This window comes from Zychaea mexicana, assembly GCF_025766255.1.
Source record: "Zychaea mexicana strain RSA 1403 chromosome Unknown BDB00scaffold_22, whole genome shotgun sequence".
NCBI classification, from domain to species: Eukaryota; Fungi; Mucoromycota; class Mucoromycetes; order Mucorales; family Lichtheimiaceae; genus Zychaea; species Zychaea mexicana.
In genome coordinates this window covers 91,674-116,725 of record NW_026516685.1, presented here as the reverse complement: position 1 = coordinate 116,725, position 25,052 = coordinate 91,674, and the positions used below count along the sequence as shown (strand labels likewise).

Sequence of the window (25,052 nt, the reverse complement as noted above, 5' to 3'; positions counted from 1 at the left end):
GGACGTACACACCCAGAGTGAACAAATCCTTTTTCGTATATATATATTGATAAACTCGAAGAAACTATGTTTTTGTTGGATACATTTTCGGCCCGTTTTCAAAGGAGGTGAGCAGCCTCCCCGAAATCAACCTGGAAGATGTCTTTTTTTTTGTAGATAGTGCGTCTTTGTATGCATTTTTTGTACGAAAAGGTGTTTTGTGTACCCTCACCATCCGTTTTCGCATATTCAGCACCCACCACGCACTCGATCTGTCCAATTACAATCAGTTTCCGCTAAACCTCTCTACACATCTGCAGCTTATAAATTCAGCAGATACTCGACCGCTCCCCCTAGCAGGGTTTTCAATTCACAAAGCTCCCCATATCTGTCTCGAGCAAATATGTCCCACCAAGACGCAGTGTTCAATATGAGACGTCAAATAATAGCCAAAATTTTAAACGTACTGCAAAATAATAAAGCCTGTTTTGTTTTGCTGGTGGTAAGAGTACAGATATAATAAACGAAGTTGTTGTTGTGATTGGTGCGAGTCTACAGTATATAGATAAAAAAGAAAAGAGAACTTTGTAATGTGTAAATGGATCTTTGGGAGGAAATGATGAACAGAAAGAATGACTGAATTGTTGAGAAGAGTGCGTGTTAAAGGATGATAGTAGTAAGTATATGTATAACGATGAGAAGGTGTAGTATGATTGGGGGATTGTTGTTGTTGATATTATGGCGCACACACTAAGTTCCACAACTGCAGGTTTTCTACATTCAAAACACTACGCGTTGTGTATGGCGTGCCTGCAATACCCACACACATATGAGACGGCATACCCAACCGATGAACATCCCAAAGCATGACGCTTGGGAATTTGGCAACAGCATCTCTGACAGCCTTCGTAAATGCTTCGCTGCGACCGGCGTTCCATGAGGTCGAATAAATTGTTCCACAGCAGAAAGGTTGGGGTGTGCGAACGATGATGCGTTGCACGGGATATACTTGGTGGACTAGGTAGGATAGCAGATCGGTAAATGCATCTGCAAAACGTCCTGGTGACATGTGTCGCAGCGCAATGTCATCGTTACCGAAACTAACGATCACCAGATCTGCAGCAGTCGTTGTTGTTGCTGCTGCCACTCGCTTCATTTCTTGTTTCCAGTCTTTCGATAGAATGCTCCCCACTTGATTGAAATAGAATCGCGTGTCGGCGTGCCAGGTTTCGTTGATCACTAGTGGTATGGTGGGATCGAGCGCCCAAGGGTAAGATTCGGCGTGGTCTTCGTCGTCATCGTTACAGATGCAATCCACGTCGGTTGGATCACTGCACCATCGATTACCACTGCTGAATACCTTGAGGTTTCTAAATATCAAGCAAAGCAGTGAGTTGAACACAGCTGCGTTGAAGGGAGAACAAGGCAAATAATGTCATATGACGTGGGAGAAATGTGATTTACCTGCGCACATTGTTATCCGCCCACACATGCACAGTTTTGCCTTCCAAACACTGAGCCGCCTGACCCAGGCTGACATACTGCGGACGACAATTGTTGGGCACATACAGTCGATTGTTCACTGCATGATCTTCCTGTGCAACGCCAAACATGCCATAAAAGTCCAACGGGTACGTCCGTTGATATTCCGCCTTGGCCATCCATGCGCCTCCCCCATCTCCTACTCCTCCTTGGCTGTGACCACCAGCCATTTCCGCTGCCGTGCACGGCGGCAGTTCCGGTGGCACTGTCTGTAACAATGCCTTGACAATCAACTTGTTAGATGACAAGAATCGATACGGGCGATAGTAATGTTTGGTGGGCGTTTCCCAGAAATATGATCGGTACTCGATCCGAGTATCTAATTGGTAATTGTCTTGATGCGTAAATTGGACAGGTGCAAAATAAATGTTCGTTTGGCGTGAATGTTGTTGTAACGTGATGGATAAGTGCGTCCACTGTCCTACCGCAGTCATGACAAGACTATCTGCTGGTGCAAGATGTTCTTCGGGTCGAATGGCGGATTTGGCAGGGATCGGTCCAAGCTTTTTGTAACTGTTAACGGAACGAAGGATTTTCTTTTAACCTATTTCCCCCTCCTCACCACCACTTTTCTTCCCTCTTTCCCTCCATTTTTTTCTGTAGAACTTACCATGACAATAACACAGGTTGAGCTGCCTTGTTTGACAAATATGTTTTTGGTCGTAAAGTTTCCTTCGGGCGTCATGAACAGTGATTTGGATGCCCAGCCATCCCAGTATTTGCGATCCGATGCTCTTTATAAATTAGTCATCGTCTTAGTATTCATGTACTTTTGAGGTACATTTTCTGTTACTGCCACTATCTCGGAATCCAAGAAAGTAAATCGAGGGGGGCGAAAGAAAAAGAGGTTAGACTTACAGCCAGCCGAAATCAACATTATCACAAGCTGACAGTTCAGTTGTTTTCACTGGATCCTGGGGAGGAGGAGGAGGAGGAGAAATGGCATTGTCAACAGGTGGCTCGATCGGCTTTTCTGGTTCCTGATCCAAAGATGGTGCTAATGGGTCAGCTGGTGGTTGTTCTGCTTCAACATTATCAAGAGGTGGTTGTGTTTGTTGATCCTGTTCTTGCGGTGCTGGTTGTTGTTGTTGTTGTTGTTGTGGTACTGGTGGTGGTACTGTATTAATGACAGTTTCATCTGGGACAACGACCGAAGATTGATGTAAATGGAATACAGTAAACAAGAGAATTAACAGTGCAGCAAGAAAGACGAGATTCCGCCGCTGCATTGACGGGATCTGCATTGTGTTTCTTTTTTTCTGTTTCGTTATTTGTATGTGGTATGTGTATGTGTGTGTGTGTGTTGTTTGTTGTTTTATCCTGCTTTTCGTTTTTAAGAAGAGGAAAGGGAAAAGCTTCAGGGACTAAAGAGAAAACACCGAACTTTGAAAAAGCAGGTAATTTTTAAACGTTCGCTATAAAAAAACCAATGTGGAATCAGTAACGCACCAGTAAAAGAGTAAAAGCACCGCAACCTACTAGCATCCTTTAGTTCATCAGTAGTAGAAACAGTTCAAGTAGTGTGATAACTTGCAAAACAAACGACTTTCACTGCAGAATGCCATGTGTGGTCTACTGTTGTACCTATCCAAAGGAAGAGAGCTGTGTAACCAAAGGCGTCTATCATTTACTCAGTATGGGGAATATTGCTTCTAAGAAACAGCTTCCGTCTTTTCCAAGTTCTGCAACTAGAAAAAAAATGAAGCTTAAAGGTTTCAAATTGAGAGCACAACAACAGGTAGTTATATCCATATATTTATCGAAAAGCAGATAATCGTGCATACTGTAGCTTGTGGAAAGGTGCATTGATTAAAGCACCAGAAACTGCTTACATTACATTTGATTTTGTCTTTCAGTATCCAGCTTATTATCTTATATTACGACTTGTAGCGTCCCTGTAGTTCTTTATTCCAGTAGAAACGGCGACCACTACTAGTATCATACATACGAAAGATTTCTATACCGACACCAAAGTTGCTAGATAAACAAGTGAATTGTGGCACACATGCTTTGCTTCCGAGAGTAAAAAAGACGTTCTTCTTATGTAATATGCAGAACGTGCAGCAAAAAGGAACCCCAAAGTCATTGCAGCTCGTCGATCATTATTACTGTCATGATGGAACTCTCTGTCGTCATTTGCTACTAACTTTTAAGATATTGGTGGTTTACATAGGGGTTCTTTTCGTCGTTTTACTTGGCTGAACAAAAAGAGTTGTTGCGGTAAAACTTAAGTATACAGCATCCTAAGCTTATCCTAAAGGTACGGAAAACATGTTATACATAAGCATATGCCGAACAGCCCTACATTTTATATTGAAGCAACTGCTAAGACTTACTACTTATTAGTGGACTAAGAGATCTCTATATGTAACTGCGGCTGGCTTACATCAAGTAGCCGAATTAGATACCCGGTATCATCCGTATCGATATGCAAAGAGAAGCCAATGTTGGAAACCAGTTTATCCACTGGCGTAACAATAATTTTTAAGGTGTTACACAAAGCCGAACAATGTAATAGGTTGTCCCTGGATTATTCTTGCATGCCAGCGATATCGTCAGACCCTCAGTTTCTCGATCGGTGATGGGTTCCAGTAAGACGGCGTTATTCAAAGTCAATTTGCAACTTGTATGCTTAAGCTCAACACCGAATATGCTACACTACTTGAGAGTCTTTTCAATAGAGTTCTCATTTTCTATTCCCTAGTAGGTAGGATGCAAAACATACCAAAAGAACCGGTGATAAGGTGAGGTAGAGTACCGACATGATAAGATGCTATTTATATGAGAAGACGAAAAGTATCTGAAAGTATGTAATGACTGCGGGGGAAAGAGAAAGGCGAGTATGTGGATTGTTTGATATTCTGGGGTTAAGGGGAAGGAAGAACAAAGAAGCAAAGAATAACAAACAACAGATTGCTACACGTTTGACCAGACATATATTTTTCTTCTACAATCGTCGAAGACGTTTTTTCCTATCTGCTGTTGGAGCTGGCTTTTTTTTAGGCAGTGTTTCCACGCGTGGTTGTTTGCTAGATGGGGTTTCCACTTCGTCTTTTCCGTCTTGCTGTAATTCACCAGCAGGTCGCTTCATACTACTAGTTTGTGCCGGGATATTGTTGCTAACTGCTGATGGCGTCAGCACATTGCCACCCACAGACGCATTGGGCGTTCCAGAAGCAGTCGTAATCATCGTCATCGTCGTTGCAGACTCCTCTTTTTGTTTTGCGGACGCTATTACTGCAGACGACCCACTCGTGATTACACTCGGGTTTTCATTTTGTTGTGCTGGAATAGTGGATGTTTTGGATGCTGTCGTGGTGATGGTAGTAGTCGTGGTAATAGTTGTTGTTGATGCCGTGCTGTTGGGTTGTTCCTTATCGCCATTCTTTTCTCCTTCTTTTTGCGACGACAATGAAGAAGACGATTGTGCCAGTGATGGGGCTCGCTCTGCGAATAGTTTATGAAATTCTGATTTGCCATGTTTAGCGTGGATCGTTGTGTACAATTTGGCGCGTTTTGCATAGTCATCGTATTGTTCCAACAATAATTTGCCGGCTTCCTCATTCAATGCCGATTCTGGATTAGGAACAATAAGAAGACATTTGACCGTCTAGATGATGCAATATATACATTGTTGTTAGTAGGGCGTCTTCATCGCATTCGTTTATGGCTTTGCCACACATACAAGAAACCCATTCATAGCTTGATCATACCAGTAGCACATGGGCAATGCCTAATTCTGCTTTCCAGTCCTTCTTTAATGTGTTGACACAAATTTCACCGCTTGAAGCTACATTGGGATGGAAGATCTTTGTGGTAAAATAGCCTTAACAATATTTCAAAAAATTAAAACCATCGTACACAGGACGTAATTCATTTCCATGGACCACTTTAAAACAAAACAACAAACAACATCTTACCTTTTGGTGGAGTTTCTGGATAGCCTTCATTTAATAATAAACGTATTTTAAAGTATCCATTCTCGTAAGGCGTACCGTCTTAAACAAAAACCATTGTGTCGGGTGGGGGGTTTAGTCAATACACTAGATCGCCTTTTCTTCTGATTCTCCCTTTCAATCTAACCTGGCCCACGGATCCACGCCTGAATCTCTGTTAGATCTTGTTCATTGTTGAGTACTTGAATATCCTCGGGAGGTGAACGTTCTAACGATTGCAATTCTTTTACAATCCTTTTCAAAGCATGAGGCGCCAGTTCGGACCGCGTGGCCTGTCAAGCGTAGAAGAAATGAACCAGTTTAGATCATGAATTCAGAAAAGGTGGCCCGGCTGTTGTTGTTCTTGTTCCATGGTTCAATACGTTCACACGAACGTTCTGCTATCACGCAGTTGTGTTCACGCAAATTCCACCCACACGTTTAAATCACACACGTACACACGCTTCGTATACGTCTTCTTTACCATACCATGTTTATTTATTCCAACTTGGCGTAACGCACACAAAATAGAGAGACAGAGAGAGAAAAAGGGAATTGCTACACGACGCTATTCGGATTCGGTTTTTTTAAATTCAGCTCACTATTGTTTGCTGGAATGCTATGTTGGTTCATTGCTACATCTGAATACCACTGCCATAGAGAATGCTTGCTGTCACTGGTGCAAAGACGTCCTAAAGCTATGTTTGAAATGTATCTCATCGTCTTTTTTTTTTCTTAGACTGTTCTTTTCTTCTCTCATTGCTTCTTTTTCTTGTTAATATCAGCATGTACCACTGTTGTGGTTTGTTGACCTGGCCATTGTTCGTGATATCATCGCTGGTGATTTGTTCTACTTTTGCAGCACAGCAGCAGGATGATGGTAAGAAAAAAACTACAATTAGCAGATATATGTGCTACTAGTAGCTGTACTTATGCTTTCAATGTATCGCTTGCAAACAACATAATATACCAGAATCTAGTGTATTACAAGAGAAGAAAGATTGTCCCAACTATCAATACAAATGCCCAGACTGTCCTATCGGTTCTAAATGTGTTTACCCCAATAGCGGTGGATGTGATGGAGCTGGTATACCTGTGTGTCAATCTCAATTCTGTCATGGAGTAATGTGTCTAATCAAAGCTTTGCCGTGGTATGATAATAGTAGAAGTAGTATCTTTACTACAATTTATGTTGCATAATAATCTAGATAGTTTTCTTTATTGTTCGTTTTGTTATTGAACTACGGATCCCACTAATGCTGAACCGTTTGTTGCATATCATTTTTTTAAGCTCAGAGGAATGCCCATACTCTTGTGAATACACAGGCCCAAAGTGCTGTCCCTTCATTGGTCAACCTGAATGCTATACCTGCGAAACGTTCGTGCCGTGCCATGAAACACCTTGTCCTGACGAATGCCCCGACAACTGCTTCTATCCGGATGCAGACTGGTGCTGTCCAAAGAGTGGCGAGCCTATATGCAAGAGCAATGCAAACTCGACTACTATGACTCCATCACTGCTAGCATCATCTACTGTCGCGTTCGCCGCTGAAGCAACACCATCGCCCAATAGTCAGACTCTGCAAGAAACAATGCATGAAAACAAAAAACGTGCATACTTCAATCTACCGTCGTCAATGTGGCAAGAATCACAGTGGTTCTACCAGCCAACAAATGGTCATGTTATGCAGTCGTCGGCACCCAACAACCCACCATCCGTTGCTGCACAACCTTCACCATCATCATCAGCCGCCTCGTCATGGTTTTATCAACCTATCAATAACCAAGGTATGCAAGAGTCTGCTACAGCTACTTTGGCATGGTTCCGTCAGCCAAGCAATGGCTCTCGCAAACCCGCATCCTCGTGGTTCAGCCAGCCTCATGTTGCCGTATCATCATCCCAGCCACAATTTTCATATGTAACGCCGAAGATGCCATTGCAAAGTGTAGTAGATGTTGAAAATAACGAAGCGAAACCATCAGGTTGGTTTTATCAACCATCACAAAGTCTAGCTACAACAAAAAATTGGTTTCATCAACCAGCTGCAACTCCAAAAACAAATGATGAACTGATGGATAAAACCATGCCGACACCACCTTTTGGCACGATTGAACAACGGTGTGATTTCCCCTGCCGTGATATTCCTGTACCGACATGGGGAACGTGCACCGTGCATCAGGAACTCCATGAATGCTGTCCTCGGATTACTTGTGTCGGCGTCCCTGAATCCGCTGATGCAACTGACATAGCAAAAATAGCATCGACCGCGACGCCGGCCAATATAGTGGATGAACAAGACCCTATTATTTGCGCAGATTATATTTACCCTTGGTAAGCTACCATCATACTCTACATCCATCCATATACGGTGTGCTCGAATTTTAAGTCGCGTGTCTATTATTACTACTATTGCTGCTACGGTACAATAAATTACATAGCCCCCTTGAGTGCCCCGAGGATTGTAATTATCCTCAAAACGTCCCTTGTCCTTATCAATACAAACCAGCGTGCCCACCAACCGAGCCAATCATCTCTACGACATGCATCGAAACCGAAATTTTCAACGCACCCGTTGCTGTTACTGACCCACTGCCACCTACCGCTCTTACTACTGCGCCCATGACGTATTACACCACAATCACTAATGTTAACCCAACACTTCCGGTGACGCTTACTGAAGTGAAGACAATAACACTTACGACGACAGTGGAGCTAGAACAGCCATCATCGACGACAACCCAAGACCCTGTAGTGTGTCCTATGATCGAATATATGTGGTATGTTGATACAGCACAACATTATATAGAATATCGACTGGTATAATACTATACTGCATAATATTATTGCTTCCAGTCTCCAGAAAAATTACTATATTAACCAATGCTTTGCACCGGTTTCTTTATATCTATAGTCCACCTGAATGCCCAGATAATTGTATTCGACCATCCGATGTTCCATGTCCGTATGCAGTTCCACCGACGTGTCCGTAAGACAGACATCACTATCTAGAGCTGTTATTATATAGCTTCCAAATTATAATGATGGGAGGATTTTTTGTGCTAATCATCAATGATCTACTTTTCATTCAAATTGGTTAAAATTCAATTATACAGTTTTGCACACATTTATATTAGTCTTATTAGCACAGACACAAAATGGTCATCTATTGTTATACTTTTCTTAAAAAAAAATCGACACTAATATAAATTAACACATACTTTAAGTATTTGTGCACAAGTTACAGAAGGATGTGTAGTTGATATGATATGATATGTAGAATTTGGTGGCGACTGGTTCAAAGAGCTTGGTAAATCTCCAATTGTAGGAGTCATTGGATACGATTTCATTACTGTACCGAGTTCACAATGATGAAGACATTTATCAACACGATCTCAACGCTAACCATCGAAACAAGAGCAAGAGCCACATTCAGCAGCTTTAGTAACGAAGTTTCTATGTATTCGTTGCATAGCAACGGATATAACCTGCAGACCCATTTGCATCTCGAGCCTCAAAAACCATGCTGGTAGCGGAGAGATGCTTTCTCGTCTGTTTTTGCTGGACCTGTGGACGGCGGATCTTTTGTTAAGCGCGCTTCAACCTTTCGCTTCCACTCAAAAGCTCTATTGTCCCCCATTCGAGATTTACTTCTACTCACCGAAAAAAAGAAACTTGATCATACATATGTAATCGATACTGTATCAGATATAACAATGCTAGTCATAAACCCCTAAAAGCACGATTATAATATACACCATATGTAGTAACATACATCACTGACAGTGCCTTTCATTTGTCTTACAAATAGCTTAATTACATCCCTCGCTGTCGCTTCACTGATAGACTGTTTTTTTAGAAAAAGAAATTCCATATAGCTGGACTATACTTCATTTTGATTCGCTGGCCACCAATATATAAAAAATCCAGAGACACTTAACCCAAATCCTTTTTCTTCTCTTAATGGGAAACGAGTTCTCAAAGGAAGCGCAACACACAGCAGAAGAAGATTTCAACCTTGAACAGCAAGCACCGATTGTTATGGCTGAATCCAATTCCCCAACACCTTCCGCGTCAGACGATCCACCAGCACAAGGTTCGTTTTTTTTTTTTGAAACAAGCCTTTTAAAGGTTTAGTTTGAAGTGATTCAATTAAACGCGTTAATTCTGCTTGGCTTGCTTATTATTATTTTTTTTGCGTAGGTCGTGTGCCCGTTGTGGTCCCAGCAAGCCCTACTTTAAAAGCTCGCAAAAAACCAATGCCGTGGGAATCCGACTCAGGAACAGACGGCAGTGGCGATTCGTCCATGGAACGCTTGATCAAATGGATTTCAAGAGACGACCACTACAAAAAATGGCGCACTGGTGTAGGACCGTCGGGTGAAGCTATCACCAAAAAGGCTTTGTCTGAAAATTTTCTCAGTGAATTGGTTAAAGCTGGAATCGATCACCGTAAAACTGCAGATATCCACACAAAAATCTATGAATTGGAACGCAATTTCGAATCCGCGCGCGGATGGATCGTAACAAACAAACCAGATCAAGAAGACAGCGCTTTACACGATCATGAAACACGAGGTAAACTTTTCGTATATATTTGATGAGTATCGTATTCCTCAACGATACTTACTAAAGTATGTCTTGTTTTGTACGTTATAGCGGCAGTTGTTTCATTATGCAAATACTATTACCGGATCGAACCTGTTTTTGGAGATTATTTTGGATTTTCAAAGGATTTACGTCGATCGCAAACGCCAAAGAAAAAGGCTATTAATGCTACTAGTTTCAAGTCGACTCGACCGACATCAGCATTAACACCAGCACTACCAGCGTCAGCATCAACCGCACCAGCACCATCAACAACAGCGCTGGCGAGTTTGCAGGCGATGCCGTCGCAAGCAAACAGTAACGTGGATTTGGTCAGATTCGCTTCGCAACTTGAAACTGTTTTGAAACAACATCGACAACAGTCGATTCCAGCGACTTCATCCACTTCGTCTACTTTTACTTCTGCTCCGCAAGCCGATCCATCAAGTAAGTCGATCATTCATTGTGGTCAAAAATGTGGTGGAAAGCTAGTTGTCGTGATACTTTATACTTATCAAACAAGTTTCCAAACGGTTACTATAGCACAACACTCCCCGCTTACTCTAAGCGACAGCACTGGTACATCGACAACACCAAGACTGACCACTATATCATCACAACCACTGTTATCTTCATCATCACCAACAGCAGCAGCCCAAGCGTCCAATGCCACTTCCCCAATTGGTATGCATACAGGCTCGTTGTCATATCATCAACCTAATGACGCAGAATTGGTGTACCATTCAATCGCGAGCAAAGAGCGAGTAGCACTGGAACGGTTACGATTGAAGGAGAGAAAACATAAAGATACGATGGAGATGAAAAAACGAAAATTGGATTTGCAAGAGTATCAAACAAGCAAAGAAATTGAGATCAAAAAGCGAAAGGCGACGGCAGAAATACTGGGTGCTCACGCACAATTGATATCAGAGCTACGATCGTTGGGATTGGCGAACTCAGATATCATTGACTACATGAAAAAGGCTGAGAATGCCTAATTTATGTCAAGCCTCGATAAACAACAACCTCTAGTATCTTCTTGTACTTACTGCACACCTCATTGAAATCACGCTCTTTGCTATTTACTCTCCGTACTCTTTTTTTAAGTAGAGTTTTTACGCCTTTCTAGCTCTCATTCTACAACTACTTCTTGCATATCCATTTTCCTCCACCGCCTGTTAGAACATAAAATAAGCATCCATTCATAAACAACAACCCGATTATTACACTTCAAGACCACTTCAAGACCACATGGATGTAACAAATTGGTTATTATAAAGAACAGTTGCACCAGCAACCATGTTGTTATTCTACCCAAACTTTGTGTGTTGAGGATTGTAGAAAAGAGATAAAGAGAATTGATAATAACTTAAGTTAATCTAAAGAGAATATTGATACAAAATTGATGGAGAAGGGGTAATGATACAACATATACGTATGTGTCTAGCGGAACTTGACAGTGAAACCGCAAGTCAACTCGATATCGGCACCTTCCAAGACAATAGCACCGTCCTTGCTCTCAAGATCGAACTTCTTGCCGTTGTAGGAGGCGGTAGTAAGGTCATCAGCACCAACAATCTTGATGGTACCAACCTTCTCGGCATCAGCATAGTCAAACTTGCCCTTAGCGCGCAAGACACCGCGTTTGTAAGAGAAGGTGATATCGGAGGTAGCAGGCTGTTGGACAGAGTGCTGGTCATCAATGTACAAGCGGCCCTCGGCCTCACCATCTTGATCAAGAGCAACCAACAAAGTGTAAGGGCTTGCGTAGGTATCCTTGACCAAGTATGCGGGAGTCTTGAGAGGCAAGATGGCACCACCACGGATGTGGACAGGGATATGTTCCATTTCGGCCTCAAGGGTCACCTTTTCTTCGGGCGAAGTCGAGACGTGGGATTCGTATGTGTACCAGTCGTACCAGATACCCTCAGGGAACTGACCCTCGACACTGGTGGCGTTTTCTTCGACAACGGGAGTAAGAAGAATATCGGTACCAACCAAAGTTTGAACGTCATTGTCTAAGAAGGCATCGACTTCGGGGTGAGCGAAGATAAGAGGTCTCCACACACCAGTACCGACTCGGTGGGCTTCTTCGAACAAAGTGTAGTAGTAAGGCAACAAAGCATAACGAACAGCAAGAGCTCTGCGACTGGCTTCGGCAGTTCGTTCCCACAAGAAAGGCTCTTGGTGAGAAGCAACCAATGTGTTGTGGTTACGGGCAAAAGGATAGAAAGCACCGATTTCCATCCAGCGAGTGCAAAGGGTTTCGGTGGCATTGTCGAAGAAACCGCAAACGTCAGCACCAGAGTACGCGATCTGTTATTCATGTATGTTAGTTTCACTTATCAATGAAAAATCAACCATCTCAAAATATTGCAACTACTTACACCAAACATCTGGAAGTTGAAGATTTCGGCAATCGAGTTCTTAAGCTTCGCCCACGAGGAATGGTTATCACCAGTCCAGTGACCGACATACTAGAAGAAGAGTAGTAGGAAACGGAAATAATCAGCGCAGCCCGTTATAAGTTTATCGTATAGTGTGCATACCTGACCAGAACCAGAGAAAGACGAACGGGTCAAGATGAATGGACGCTCATCGGGCTTGTACTTGAGGAGAGACTATCAGTAGGGAAATATTGTAGGTATCATGAGTGTTAGTATGACAATGATAAATTGCTCATTCATGATATCGGAGATGCACTACTTACGTTACGAGTGAGACTGCATTCGGCGTGGCCGTAGAGGTTGTGATAATCGTAGTGGGAGATACCACCATGATGAAGCGAGGTCATGGGAGCAGTGCGCTCGGATAAGTTTCCACCACCGCTGTTAATGGCGTAGTTGGGGTAAAGCAAGTTGCGGTCATCGCCAGGAATAGAAACACCTCTAGCCTTCAAAGCAGCTTCTTCTTCGGCGTGGATGCGGATTTGATCTTCTTCAGGCAATTCCCATTGCAATGGAGGGTCGGTGTTAGCCTTGCCGTCACCGCATGAGCCCAAGCAGAAGGATGCAGGCTCGTTCATGTCGATCCAAAGACCATCCAAATCAAGCTTCTTCATCCAGTCAATGATCCAGTAATCCCAGTACTCGGTTACATTGGGGTGCCACCAATCAGGGAAGACGGTGAAACCGGGCCAGACTTGACCAATATACTCGCTTCCATCAGAGTTCTTCATGAACACATCCATTTCCTTGCCATGTTCGTAAGGAAGATAGCTGTCATTGTTGCTCAAAGCAGGGTCGACCATAGTGATCATGCGCTGGTTGTTGGCGTGCATTTTCTCGCTGAGGGCGACCATCGATTCTTCGGGGAAGTTGATTTCGTCAAAAGTAAAGTCCTTCATATGGTCCATGTAGTCAATGTCAACCCAGATGGTTTCCACTGTTTACAATATATTTTTTTGTCTTTGGATTAGTGTCATTCCAGATAATACAAGGTGGATTTACGATTCCAAAAGAAATAAAAGCTTACAAGGAATGTTGGCCTTAGCGTAACCATCGACAGCCCAGTTAACGTGGCTAATGTTCTTGAAACCATAGCGGCAGTGGTGCCAGCCAAGCATCCACATAGCTACATGACAAGATTAAGATAGATCAAGACGGTAAATTAGCAACGTTGTCCCTTCTTGTATATTCCTTCGAATGCGGTTTTCATTTCCCATATACCACGTAGGTAAACGAAAAATGGTACTTACCAGGCATGAAAGGCTTGCCAACCAAATCAGTGTACTTTTCAAGCACGCTGTTCGGCTTGCCATCCTTGGGAACAAAGAAATAGAATTCCAAGACACCACCAATGACCTTGTAAGTGACACGGCCTTCAGAGAAGAAGACATCCATACCATGGGCATTCAACAAGAAGACACCATGAGCCTTGCCCTTACGGATTTCATTGTAGTAAGGATGAGCACCATAACTAAAAGGAAAGATGGGTCAAGAGCATCATGTTAGCAAGACCCATACTCTATGGAGCCGAAGGAGTATACGCAGCAATGGTAATAACCGAGGACTTCGAATCAGTCGATATATTTACATGTTTTCATAGAAACTACAAATGATGCAAAAGAAATTGTTGTGTGTGAGAACTAGATCTGTGTGTAACGTTTAAAAATCTCTTTGTCACATCAAAAAAACTTACGGAGTACCAGCATCACGAGCGAAAACGGTTGTAACGTTCTATTAACGCAGCAAAAGTTGCCATTTTAGAAATGATTGCTCGTTCCACAAAGTAGCATGGCATCGAATAATTAAAATAAGGATATTAACTGTACCTGTTCGTTGTTGCGTCGGAAGGGGGCAGTAACTTCACCAATACCATAGAGGTTGGCGTCGTTGGGAACAGCAGTAGATAATTCAAGATATTGGTCTTCAAAGACAAGAGGATAATCGCTGGTGTCGAAGATGACTTCTTTGTCAACCTTGCGAATGACCTGGAAGCCGAAGGGGTTTTCGGTATACTTGAAGTCATAGTTGAGCTTTTTTGCAGGCTTTCGGGTCTTGGGCCGTTCCAAACCATAGGCGTGATCAGGAACTGGAATTTGCTTTTCATCCTTGTCCCCAATCTATAAAGCGTTTACAACAGTGTCGTTAATAAGTCAATTTACAATAACGAGGAGACCGCTAATGAATTATATGTACCTTGACGTGAAGACGATCGGCAGTTTCAAAGTCAACGTTTACGACCAAATCCCTGATAGTCTTGCCGTACAAATCGACACCATCGCCGTCGTTCAATTCTAATGGAATTTCAAGGCCGCTTCTGGTCTTGTGAACTTTTCCCTTGATGGCATAGCCAGGTGCTGAAGAAGATACGTCTAAATTGCAGCCAAATAATTCCCGTAAGTTGAGTGCACCTGGGTGATGGATTATGCTGATGTGGATCGTTCGTTTAATGTTTATGTTTGTTTGTGATATTCGTACCATAGTTTTGAGCAACAACTCCAGAGATGGAGAAGGCAGCAACGGCTACCAATATATGAGATACTGTCCTCATTTCTTGAAGGTTGTAAGGCAACGAAGAAAAAAAGGCGAACCGGGCATTTGAGGCCTTATATTTATACGTTTTTGATTTCGTTCTGTGGTCCAGGACCACACGAATATACACACCAACTCCCCCTTTTTTTTCCCAGAGTTTAGCTGCGAGCGACATTTGGGATGTTGGGTGTGCCCCCGCACAAAGGAAAGGCGATCTCTGCTAATAGACTGGGGTAAAGCGATCGTCACACTAAGCAATCGGGACCCGTCGATCCCGTCTGATTCCGCGGTGATTCAAGCACAAGACGCTATCTGTCTTCTTTAGCCATGACGGTGGCGATGGCAGTGCGCACTCCATCCTCCCTCTTTTCCAAAAAAAAAAATGCGTGGGTGAGTTATCTTGCATGGGAAAAAATATCTGATGTTAAGAAGCACGTTGCTTTGCAAGGTTCGCATGGTGCGTGACACTTTTGAGACATTTTCCGGTTTTGTTTCAATTTTTGAGCTGAGACAACAGAATTGAGACATAGTGCGGTTATTGCAACTATCAAGACGCTTGTTATATTTTATGTGGCCAAGCTGCATCAAGATTAGATCTTGGCTGAGAAGTAAACCTCTCGGCAACAGTGTATACCCTCCAGACTCGTTCTTCTGAGAATTCGGTGGGGCGAACAGGAGAGAAAGTTCAGACGCGGAATAGCGCTGTTGGTCTGATAGGAGCAGATACCAAGGGGTTGGAAAGGAACATCCATAGCTATTCCGCCTTCCCGCCCTTTCAGGTTTCCTACTGCCTTCTCTCTCTTGAGCGCTGGTTCGCTAAAAGTACACAGGACGATTCGAGCAGTACCTTTCGCTTGGTATGACGTTGTACGCTTTACCCGTCGGTTACTTTTTGTGCTCAGTTACACGGAGCTTGGTATACCTGGAACGTTGCAGACGCAGCAGCTCATACTCACTGAGGGTGAGCATCCCAAAACGTAAAATACCGTTAACCTAATTTGGACGCTTTTTAATGCATTCGCGGCACCTTGAAGTGCATTTACATGCATTCAAAGGCAGGCAAAGGCGCTTCAAGGCTTTTCCACATGTTGGGACGCAACATGACGTTTTCCCTCTTACTATGTAGCATATTACGGTAAAGTGTTCGTCGCTCCACCTCTATATGATCGAATCTTGACAGTGGCAAAATTTCTGATAACAAGTAGACTGATTGGTTTATCAGTTTTCTTACCACGGTAAATCCTCCTTGAGCAGATTGCCATGGCGTGAGAGAGTATAAAACATTAGAAGTTCCTTCACTAAGAATTGACACTCTTGTTTACATGCTGTACAGAGCATCCCCGCACATACGCACCCTCAGGGACTGGATCAAAAAACCAATCTATCATCAGGGTTAACATTGCATGAGAAAAATTAGAGTCGAGCACGCGGGAATATATCATTGCTACACAAAATGTTGCTCTGTGTGTGCGTGTGTATGTAGCGAAAGTGGGCTTTTCATTCCAGTCCTTCCAATCAACTATATACCGAGTTTCTGTATAACACCAAAAAAAGTGAGTATGAAGTCAACATACAGTACCCGAATTACGATGTGAAAGCTGTTATTGCTCAGCAATTGTACACATTCTTACCAACCTCTCATTTTCCGCCTTTCCTTGGAAGCGAAGGAACATAAAAAAGATCACTCGTGCCAAAAGGATAGTGATGAACGGTAATTCGTATTGAATTATCACAAAAACGGGGACTAACTCGTTTATGGAATAGTAGGCTGTAATAAACATCATCATGATACTACTTTTCCGCAAGAAACATCGCTTTGGAAAAGAGACCCGTTTAAACTTTATTCTTCCCGTAAACTTGCTGGTAATTGTTTTTTTGCTATAGTACGGCGTATGGTTCTCTTTACATATACCCGCATCGTGGATTTACGAGCAAAGAACGTCTCTCGTTTCTTCATCTTGATACATATGTATTGAACTTTATTCGTGAGATACTGCCGCACCAGTTTAGAAAGTCTACTTTGACTTTTGAAAACGAGGAAAATCTACACAACCAATTCCTCTGTATAGTAATACATGCGAAGCTGATGGGGTAGCCAGTAAGATCTACCAATTATAGAAAAAAGGTATCTGCACGAGCCTATCAACGTCTCGTTTGATAAGTGCATAGCCTTCGTGCTTTGGTAAGCTCATCTACTTGACCCTGCGTAATCTCATTAAAGTCAGCACCACAGCTCCGACGATCCTGATGGATGCAAGTTACAAATGAGATCTAGCGTGTTGAAATCCAAAAGTGACCCTACCGCGCACTATATATCGCTGCTAGAACTTTTGAAGAAAAGTCTGTTGTAATCTATCATGGAGATTTCAGATGTAGTCACCAGAGCACTGTACTAAACTCAAACGTGGAAAAGCTTATTTGTTTCACCCTACCAATGTATAGCATGCTGCGCCAAACACAGCAAGAGGATGCTACACACGCGCTCACTTTGTCCGTCGCAGCGTGATCCTTGAGCCGTTTCGTATGATAAACACTCCACGTTCTATATGTGTTCAATTTCAACCGCATGATATAGGTTAAATAATATGTAGAAAGCGTCATCTCCAACAATCTATTCCAAATCAGCAAATTTTCAAACTTGTACCGCAGTTGTGTGGCACCCGCTTTGGCTCCCAGCGGAAAACTTTACGGAACGCCGAGCAATTCCTCAAGTTCTTGAAGCAGGTGATGTCGTCGAGACCAATGATGCAAAAATGTCGGAACATAAGATAGGAGAGTATATGTACATTTACTTGGCATATATTGTACCAGTCTCTCCTACTATGTAAAATGCTTATGAAGAGTCTTGAGTACCCGAGTCACGGATCGAGGGACCGCCACAGGGACTTTGCAATAAGTATTAGTGCAGGCATCGGAAGAAAGGCACGTTCAGCTGGAATGTAGTATCAATAGAGCCGGTTCTTCATGTGTATGTACTGTAACATTATGCTTAATCAACTCGAAGCACAAAAAGTACTTGTGTTTTTTCAAACCATGCATACATACGTAGTCGCGCTAGAATTAAATCTTAATTGCATTATATGTACACATAAACAGGTATACTTAAAAAACACAAGAACGAAAGTTCAGTATTCAGGATAATAACATAGATATAGCACACATTTAACCCTGAATTTCGCACCAAGTGGAATTAATATTTTGACAGGAAGCGGCCATAAAATGCCTTAACCTAGCTTTGGGTGTCTTCTGGCGCATTTTCGGCAGCCTAAACATATCTAAAGCAGCATTTACAGCCATTCAAAAACTTGTAGAGCGCTTGAAGGCTTTTTAGACGTTATCATATTAAGGGCTTTGGCAGCGAGCACTAAATGTGGTGCAGTATTGCCTCCTGCAATCCGTTTACAGTGAGCGAGAGTGCAACGAAAGATCGCGGGATCTGTTATTTACCTATTTTGTTGTCCAAATATGATATATCTTTGCAAATACTGTAAATCAAATGCATGTAACGTACATTATATGTTTTTGTTGGTTTTAAAGTGGTTCCCCGTTCAATTTCAACTTCAAAGGGTGTCTAAAAAGTGTTGAAACTACTGAGGGTTGACACAAAGCGAGCGTGATTCAAGCAGTGTTCTATGCTTAAAGGAGGTGTAGAAAAAGGTTGAAATAACTGAGGGTTTATTTTATTGAGAGTGAATTGAACGGGGAACCACTGTACACTCAACTCCAACTACAGCGATATGCAGGTCTGGAGCAGCACAATGCTTGTATGACGCATATAGCAAACGTCATTTTTCTTGTTTAAGATAATGATGATAATTCATAGGTTTTATTATAGGGCAGAGTTATAGGTCGTTTGACATAAACCAAAGTAACCTCACAGTAATCCTTCGAACTTCTGCCAAGTTCAACGCGTCAAGCCAGCATTGTCTCTGGAAATAATGTAGCGAAGTTGTAAGTGTCTGTCCAATATGCACGATCACTTTCCGTTGTTTTCAAAGTTCTTATAAAACCATCAATTGCTTTAAGTAAGGGAAAACTGAACAAGCATTCTGGCAAATTAGTCGAAGTACTCTTATTCCTTTCGTTTCTCTATCCAATAGTCTGTTTTCTATGCTTTTTGCTGTTGTTGAGCTCTGTCTTCTTGTCTGCTTGCAATGCGCGTTTTGACACCATTGACTAATTAAAGCATCAGCAGCGATGTATAGCAGTGTCAGACGAAGGTGTCGGGAAAGCGCAATATAATATACACACTAATTGCTATTTGGATAAAGATATATTCATCTCAGTACGTAGGATAGGTCGCAACAGCAATTAATATTCCAATCTTTCATATCGACTCAAGATTATTTTTTCAAATTATATACGGTTCACATATCATTGATTTTGCATTGCATATTCCAAGTTGTACTGTAAGAAGGCGGAAAGCATTTAGGCTTTTCCTACGGGCAACCCACCTCTGTCCTTCCACCAAGCTTCAATTTCAAAAATGGTACTGAACAAATCAATAAGTCTGATCTATGCACACTCCAACATACATAAAATTTGAACTAGCAAAAAATCTATGATTTCTTGTAGGTAATCCTGCTACAGCTATAAATACTGGAATGGTCGTAGGGGTTATCTTAATAAACTTGTTTAGTACGATGGCCACAAAACAAACTTTAGTATATACTGTATACAGACTACTAGAAAGTCAAGCGCCTTTGTTTACGCTGGGTTAGTGCTACTAAGCAAAGCCAACGAAGGTAAGGACATAAAACAAGACGCTAGTGCCTTGATTACACAGGAAAATGCATAAACCATGCATAACAAACTTGACTTTTTGTGTAGCCATTCTGTCAATCTTCAATGACAGATCAAACATAATGCGAGGTCTTCAAACTTCTTTTTTGATGGTCAATGTACCAATGCACTTTTTATTTTTGATGATTGTAAACAAAAAGGAAAGATTCCTTTTTAGTGCTGGTGATAGCAGATGTGAAAAAAAGAGGAAAAAAACAAGCGAGTATTAAAATAGTGTGAATATAATAGGACCACCAAATCAACGCATCTATTCTTAAGCAGAGATAGAAATCGCTTATTTCTTGCCAGCCTTCTGGGCAGCCTTGGTGACCTTGCCAGACTTCTCAGTCTTGTCGACGGCCTTGATGACACCGACGGCGACGGTCTGACGCATATCACGGACGGCGAAACGGCCAAGAGGGGGGTACTCAGTGTAGGCTTCGACGCACATGGGCTTGGAGGGAACCATCTTGACGATGGCGGAGTCACCAGACTTGACGAACTATTGTATTCACAAACAATAATGACATTAGCAAATTTGAGCACTACAAATTGTTATCCAAACCCACTCAATCTGACAAAAGGAAACTGCTTTCTTACCTTGGGGGCATCTTCCAACTTCTTACCGGAACGACGGTCGATCTTTTCCAAGAGCTCAGAGAACTTGCATGCAATGTGAGCGGTGTGGCAATCCAAGACGGGAGAGTAACCAGCACCAATCTGACCAGGATGGTTCAAGACGATGACCTGGGCAGTGAAGGAAGCGGCTTCCTTGGCGGGGTCGTTCTTGGAGTCAGAGCAGACGTTACCACGACGGATATCCTTGACGGAAACGTTCTTGACGTTGAAACCGACGTTGTCACCGGGAACACCTTCAACGAGCTGTTCGTGATGCATTTCGACGGACTTGACTTCAGTGGTCACGTTAGCAGGAGCAAAGGTGACGACCATACCGGCCTTGATGACACCAGTCTCGACACGACCGACGGGGACAGTACCGATACCACCGATCTTGTAGACATCCTGGAGGGGAAGACGGAGGGGCTTGTCGGAGGGACGGACTGGGGGATCGATGCTGTCGATGGCTTCCAAAAGGGTCTTACCGCTCTTGGCACCAGCCTTGGTTTCCTTGTTCCAGCCCTTGAACCAGGGCATGTTGGGGGACTCATCCAACATGTTGTCACCGTTCCAGCCGGAAATGGGGACGAAGGGAACGGACTTGGGGTTGAAACCGATCTTCTTGATGAAGGTGGAGACTTCCTTGACAATTTCGTTGTAACGGGCCTCAGAGTACTTGGTCGAATCCATCTTGTTGATGGCAACGATAAGCTGACGGACACCGAGGGTGAAGGCCAAGAGAGCGTGCTCACGGGTCTGACCATCCTTGGAGATACCAGCCTAAAGAAAGCAGAACAATGCATGCCACGAAAACCAATCCAATCAGTACCAATTCCTGTGTTTGAAAAAAAAATTCTGACGAAAAATTTTTTCTCTTTCTCCTCCCCTCTTGGGCGTCTCGGCTGCGCTACTTACTTCGAATTCACCGGTACCGGCAGCAATGATCAAGATACCGCAATCGGCCTGGGAAGTACCAGTAATCATGTTCTTGATGAAATCACGATGGCCGGGGGCATCGATGACGGTGACGTGGTACTTGGGAGTCTCGAACTTCCACAAGGCGATATCGATGGTGATACCACGCTCACGTTCAGCCTTGAGCTTGTCAAGAACCCAGGCGTACTTGAAGGAACCCTTACCGAGTTCGGCGGCTTCCTTCTCGAACTTTTCGATGGTACGCTTGTCAATACCACCGCACTTGTAGATCAAGTGGCCAGTGGTGGTGGACTTGCCCTGTAAACAGTAGAGAGGGGATGTTGTAAGAGCTTTGCACACTCGATGCGCTTGCAAAATGGAAAGCAGCAGAAACTTACGGAATCGACGTGACCAATAACGACGACGTTAACGTGAGTCTTCTCCTTACCCATGGTAGACTAAGTAGTAAGATGCATCAGTACACATGTTGACGGACGGGTAAGCTCTTTCTCTCTCTCTCTCTCTCCAGCAGGAGTAGTAGCAGTTGCAGCAGTAACAGCAGAAAACAGCATACCTATTTGTGTGTAAAAGTGAAAAAGGGAAGGAATCGGCGGGGCCGCTTGCCATCTCGCTTTATATCGGCGCTCAACCCAAAAAATTTTTTTTGCTCTTTTGGCGTTACTGACATTGAAATTAAACCAATAGACTTACAAGCCACGAGCACCAGTGCTGCGCGACAAAAGCTCACTCATGATTTATCGCTACTTTTATTATTAGCTGCTACTACAACTAGACTAGTAAGGACACTTAGAACTCTGCCCAGAGCGAGTCAAACTGCCTCTGGAACTCCTTGATGCACTCGGGTATATTGGTGATGATAATGTTTTCTCTGTTCTTGAAGCGTGCGCTATGCAGAATCCAAAAAAAAAAAAACCAGATTTCAGTGACACAACAACAGCGCGGGTTTATGCGGCCAGTAAATCTTTACCCTTTTGACCAATTAAAGCTGCCGTTAATCAACGTGGCGCTGTCGACAAGCGCAAACTTGTTGTGCATGTAACCCGTCCTAACATGATATTGTCAGTTCTTTTAGCTCTCACATTCCTGCTACATCAAAGCAGAGAGAGAGAGAGAGAGAGAGAGAGAGAGAAAAAAGACATGTCGCTTACGTATTATCTGTCTTGTAAGGGATGCCGTGATCCGTCTGTAGTCGCTCCGCATCTGCACCTTTGCCTGCAGCCTGCTGATTATCTGTGATGATTCGAACCTTTACGTTACGTTTCTTGGCAGCGATCAGGGCATCTGCAACGTCGTCGTCCGTCATGGCAAACACACACACGTCGATCGTCGATTTGGCAGAGTTCAGAACCGAAATAAACGACTAGTGAAGCATCCCGGCTTAGCACACACAGAAAATAAAGAAGAAAAAGGCGTGACACATTACGTTGAAGCTTTCTTTGGAGGGGAAAAAGTATGAGCGTGCATAGTAGCCGTTGGACAAGATGGTGCTGGGTCCACCTTGTTGTTGCGTAAAGTACTTGACGACCGCCTTCGATCCTGCTCCGGGTGGGATAAATGCATCTGCACCCTTGGCCTCCTCAGGGACCAGCTGGTCCTCCTCTTCCTTTCTTCGTCTTCTGTTGTTGTTTTTCTTCTTCTTGGACGGCGCAGCCGGAACAATCGCGTCTTCATCGGACGGCACATAATCGTCATCCGAAGCTCCGATCTTGTCGTAGGTCAGCCCACGCTCCTCTACCACGAACGACTCCTCCGGATCCGGCTGCTTCGTTCCTGTTGTTGGCTTGATCGGCTTGCCGTCTGCTTCTGCAAATGCCATCTCCACAGCCGTCGTCACGCACGTCTGCAACCATTCCAACATGCATCTTTCACGGTCAAACTCGGCTGCTGAAGAAGCCGCCTCAAACATACTGGCCACCGTCCGGAGCGTGTTGCTTGCACTGTGCGATTTACCTCCCACCACCGATTTCATACGCGCCGTCGCCACTTGTTTAAGTTCATCGTCGTTTATGATATGTTTTGCCGACGGCATGGTCTAACAATTAATCATTTCCTTTAGAACGGCACATCAACTCCTCCTCCCTCCCCCTGGTAACTTTCTTCTGCTTGTTGCATAATAGAGAGTAATAATAGTACCTTGCTCAGTAACTGTTGAAAGTTAGCGCCTTTGATTTCTCTTTCAGAGATGCTTGGGGCAGAGCCCATACAGAAAAGCTCATACAAGACGTTCATTGTTTGGCTATTATACGTGTGTCTACAAAGTGTAACAACAAAAAGAAAAGGGAAAAAAAAGGTACACGGCTCACATACAACTCGGCTTTTGTACGGATTTACGTTTGAACGAAAATAAATTGTGTGCTCTTTAAACTGCCGATATTCTGTGCCACCTTACACTGCTGGCAAGAACAAAAGTGCCACGGAAGTTATTTGGACGATGCACTAATAACTATATAATCTCAAAAAGGAGTACAAAAAATGATGCATATCGCTTGTATCTAGTCTCGGTAGGACTTTTTTTCTACATTTGACACGACAACAACAAAGACCGTACCTCTTCTCTTCATGGATGAATGTAGAAGATTCTTCCACTCGGTTATGCAAAATATCGATGATGCCTTGCATCCGTTGCTGCTGCTACACAATGGCTCGGCTTTACCTCTATAAACAGCTCGACTTGTGCCACGCAGCACAAAGAGCCTGCCAATGCATTCATTTTTGACCGGTCGCTCATATAGTACGATCACCCTCTCTTTATGCTGGACTATAGCTATTAGCACATACTGCTAATACTGCGTGGAATGCACTTGATGCCGTAAATTGTATTGCAAGCAAAAAGGATATACTCACAACACACCGAGTATGATCACTCAAAAAATCTGTCGTTTGCTTCTATAGACCATTTCTGGACCAAAACAAACAATCTTGGCAATGCATGTAATATGTTTTGACCAGGGACCAGGGCACTCCCAGAAATGGGAACGTTTCACAGAAAATGTCGCGCACAAAAGACAATCCAATCTAGTGCTTCTTTGTAGTGTGGCTGGACCGTTGCTCTAACTATTCCTTTAACTAACAGAAATCCTCTGTAGTAAAACACAACAATGAGCAACAATAACACTTTGATATGTAAAGAGTGCTGTTCTTCCCCGTTCTCAATGGATATATGATGTATATTGTACCAAAAGAGAGCAACAAGGCTGCACAACATTGAGCGCTGTACTCGAGAGTATTTCCTTTCATCCGGATGAGAATCGGGATGAGATACGCATTCTTCATTCGCTATTGTTTGTTTAGTGATAGGTCGTGTGGCACAGATATGTCTTACAATACTCGATGGTCTCTTAACAGATGACATTATAAAAGATATCATATTAAAAGCGATGCTGTGGCTACAATTTACAAAATTGATATTTGTTATACATACCAAACTTAATGCTACATGGAATTTAGGGAAAAGAGGAGTATAATACCTACAACAACCGAAATCAAAGTGTACGAGTCTGAGATATCCCCTTGTAATCTTGCAGCATGATAGTGCTTAACTAGACATGATCTAATAGATTTCGCTGCGCATCCAGATATACGACTTGTATATATGATAGCTGATATATGTGCATTTTAGTTGCTATGTTGAAGGCGTCGTTATGTTACTGTAATAAAGAACTAATCGTTGCTATGCCATTAAAGCATTATGTGTGTGTC

General features: G+C 43.0%; 8 protein-coding genes across 8 annotated transcripts; 2 read left to right on the top strand and 6 right to left on the bottom strand.

The window, feature by feature from the left end:
- Nucleotides 1-427: 427 nt before the first annotated feature.
- BDB00DRAFT_255702 (uncharacterized protein) lies at nt 428-2,165 on the bottom strand. Its single transcript, XM_053116674.1, has 2 exons — nt 1,444-2,165; nt 428-1,349 (listed from the first exon to the last, which is right to left on the bottom strand). The coding sequence occupies exons 1-2, from the start codon at nt 1,953-1,955 to the stop codon at nt 716-718; spliced, it is 1,146 nt and encodes a 381-aa protein (XP_052981437.1). The 5' UTR covers nt 1,956-2,165; the 3' UTR covers nt 428-715.
- BDB00DRAFT_255714 (uncharacterized protein) lies at nt 1,776-2,936 on the bottom strand. Its single transcript, XM_053116675.1, has 4 exons — nt 2,380-2,936; nt 2,132-2,193; nt 1,947-2,034; nt 1,776-1,855 (listed from the first exon to the last, which is right to left on the bottom strand). Exons 1-3 carry the CDS (start codon nt 2,763-2,765, stop codon nt 1,952-1,954), a joined length of 531 nt encoding a protein of 176 aa, XP_052981436.1. The 5' UTR covers nt 2,766-2,936; the 3' UTR covers nt 1,776-1,855; nt 1,947-1,951.
- Nucleotides 2,937-4,206: 1,270 nt separating this feature from the next.
- BDB00DRAFT_814934 (ubiquitin-conjugating enzyme/RWD-like protein) lies at nt 4,207-6,005 on the bottom strand. Its single transcript, XM_053122873.1, has 5 exons — nt 5,946-6,005; nt 5,605-5,749; nt 5,442-5,519; nt 5,235-5,347; nt 4,207-5,131 (listed from the first exon to the last, which is right to left on the bottom strand). The coding sequence occupies exons 1-5, from the start codon at nt 5,946-5,948 to the stop codon at nt 4,469-4,471; spliced, it is 1,002 nt and encodes a 333-aa protein (XP_052981435.1). The 5' UTR covers nt 5,949-6,005; the 3' UTR covers nt 4,207-4,468.
- Nucleotides 6,006-6,712: 707 nt separating this feature from the next.
- Nucleotides 6,713-6,943, top strand: BDB00DRAFT_760499 (uncharacterized protein; the record flags this gene model as incomplete). The annotated part of the gene is made up of 1 exon (XM_053119218.1): nt 6,713-6,943. A coding segment is annotated over one exon (231 nt), but the record flags the coding sequence as incomplete, so codon positions are not given.
- A 2,378-nt stretch (nt 6,944-9,321) lies between these two features.
- Nucleotides 9,322-11,333, top strand: BDB00DRAFT_814930 (uncharacterized protein). The gene is made up of 4 exons (XM_053122872.1): nt 9,322-9,550; nt 9,658-10,032; nt 10,114-10,488; nt 10,585-11,333. Exons 1-4 carry the CDS (start codon nt 9,418-9,420, stop codon nt 11,037-11,039), a joined length of 1,338 nt encoding a protein of 445 aa, XP_052981433.1. The 5' UTR covers nt 9,322-9,417; the 3' UTR covers nt 11,040-11,333.
- BDB00DRAFT_954605 (alpha glucosidase) lies at nt 11,334-15,049 on the bottom strand. Its single transcript, XM_053129640.1, has 11 exons — nt 14,964-15,049; nt 14,682-14,857; nt 14,315-14,605; nt 14,182-14,219; nt 14,077-14,091; nt 13,739-13,959; nt 13,516-13,614; nt 12,752-13,425; nt 12,591-12,662; nt 12,429-12,518; nt 11,334-12,357 (listed from the first exon to the last, which is right to left on the bottom strand). Exons 1-11 carry the CDS (start codon nt 15,034-15,036, stop codon nt 11,485-11,487), a joined length of 2,622 nt encoding a protein of 873 aa, XP_052981432.1. The 5' UTR covers nt 15,037-15,049; the 3' UTR covers nt 11,334-11,484.
- A 4,823-nt stretch (nt 15,050-19,872) lies between these two features.
- Nucleotides 19,873-21,915, bottom strand: BDB00DRAFT_973210 (translation elongation factor EF-1 alpha). Its single transcript, XM_053129882.1, has 4 exons — nt 21,731-21,915; nt 21,333-21,650; nt 20,400-21,197; nt 19,873-20,301 (listed from the first exon to the last, which is right to left on the bottom strand). The coding sequence occupies exons 1-4, from the start codon at nt 21,782-21,784 to the stop codon at nt 20,095-20,097; spliced, it is 1,377 nt and encodes a 458-aa protein (XP_052981431.1). The 5' UTR covers nt 21,785-21,915; the 3' UTR covers nt 19,873-20,094.
- Nucleotides 21,916-21,924: 9 nt separating this feature from the next.
- BDB00DRAFT_945510 (uncharacterized protein) lies at nt 21,925-23,660 on the bottom strand. The gene is made up of 5 exons (XM_053129508.1): nt 23,487-23,660; nt 22,777-23,385; nt 22,502-22,713; nt 22,321-22,398; nt 21,925-22,239 (listed from the first exon to the last, which is right to left on the bottom strand). Exons 1-5 carry the CDS (start codon nt 23,580-23,582, stop codon nt 22,140-22,142), a joined length of 1,095 nt encoding a protein of 364 aa, XP_052981430.1. The 5' UTR covers nt 23,583-23,660; the 3' UTR covers nt 21,925-22,139.
- Nucleotides 23,661-25,052: the final 1,392 nt, after the last annotated feature.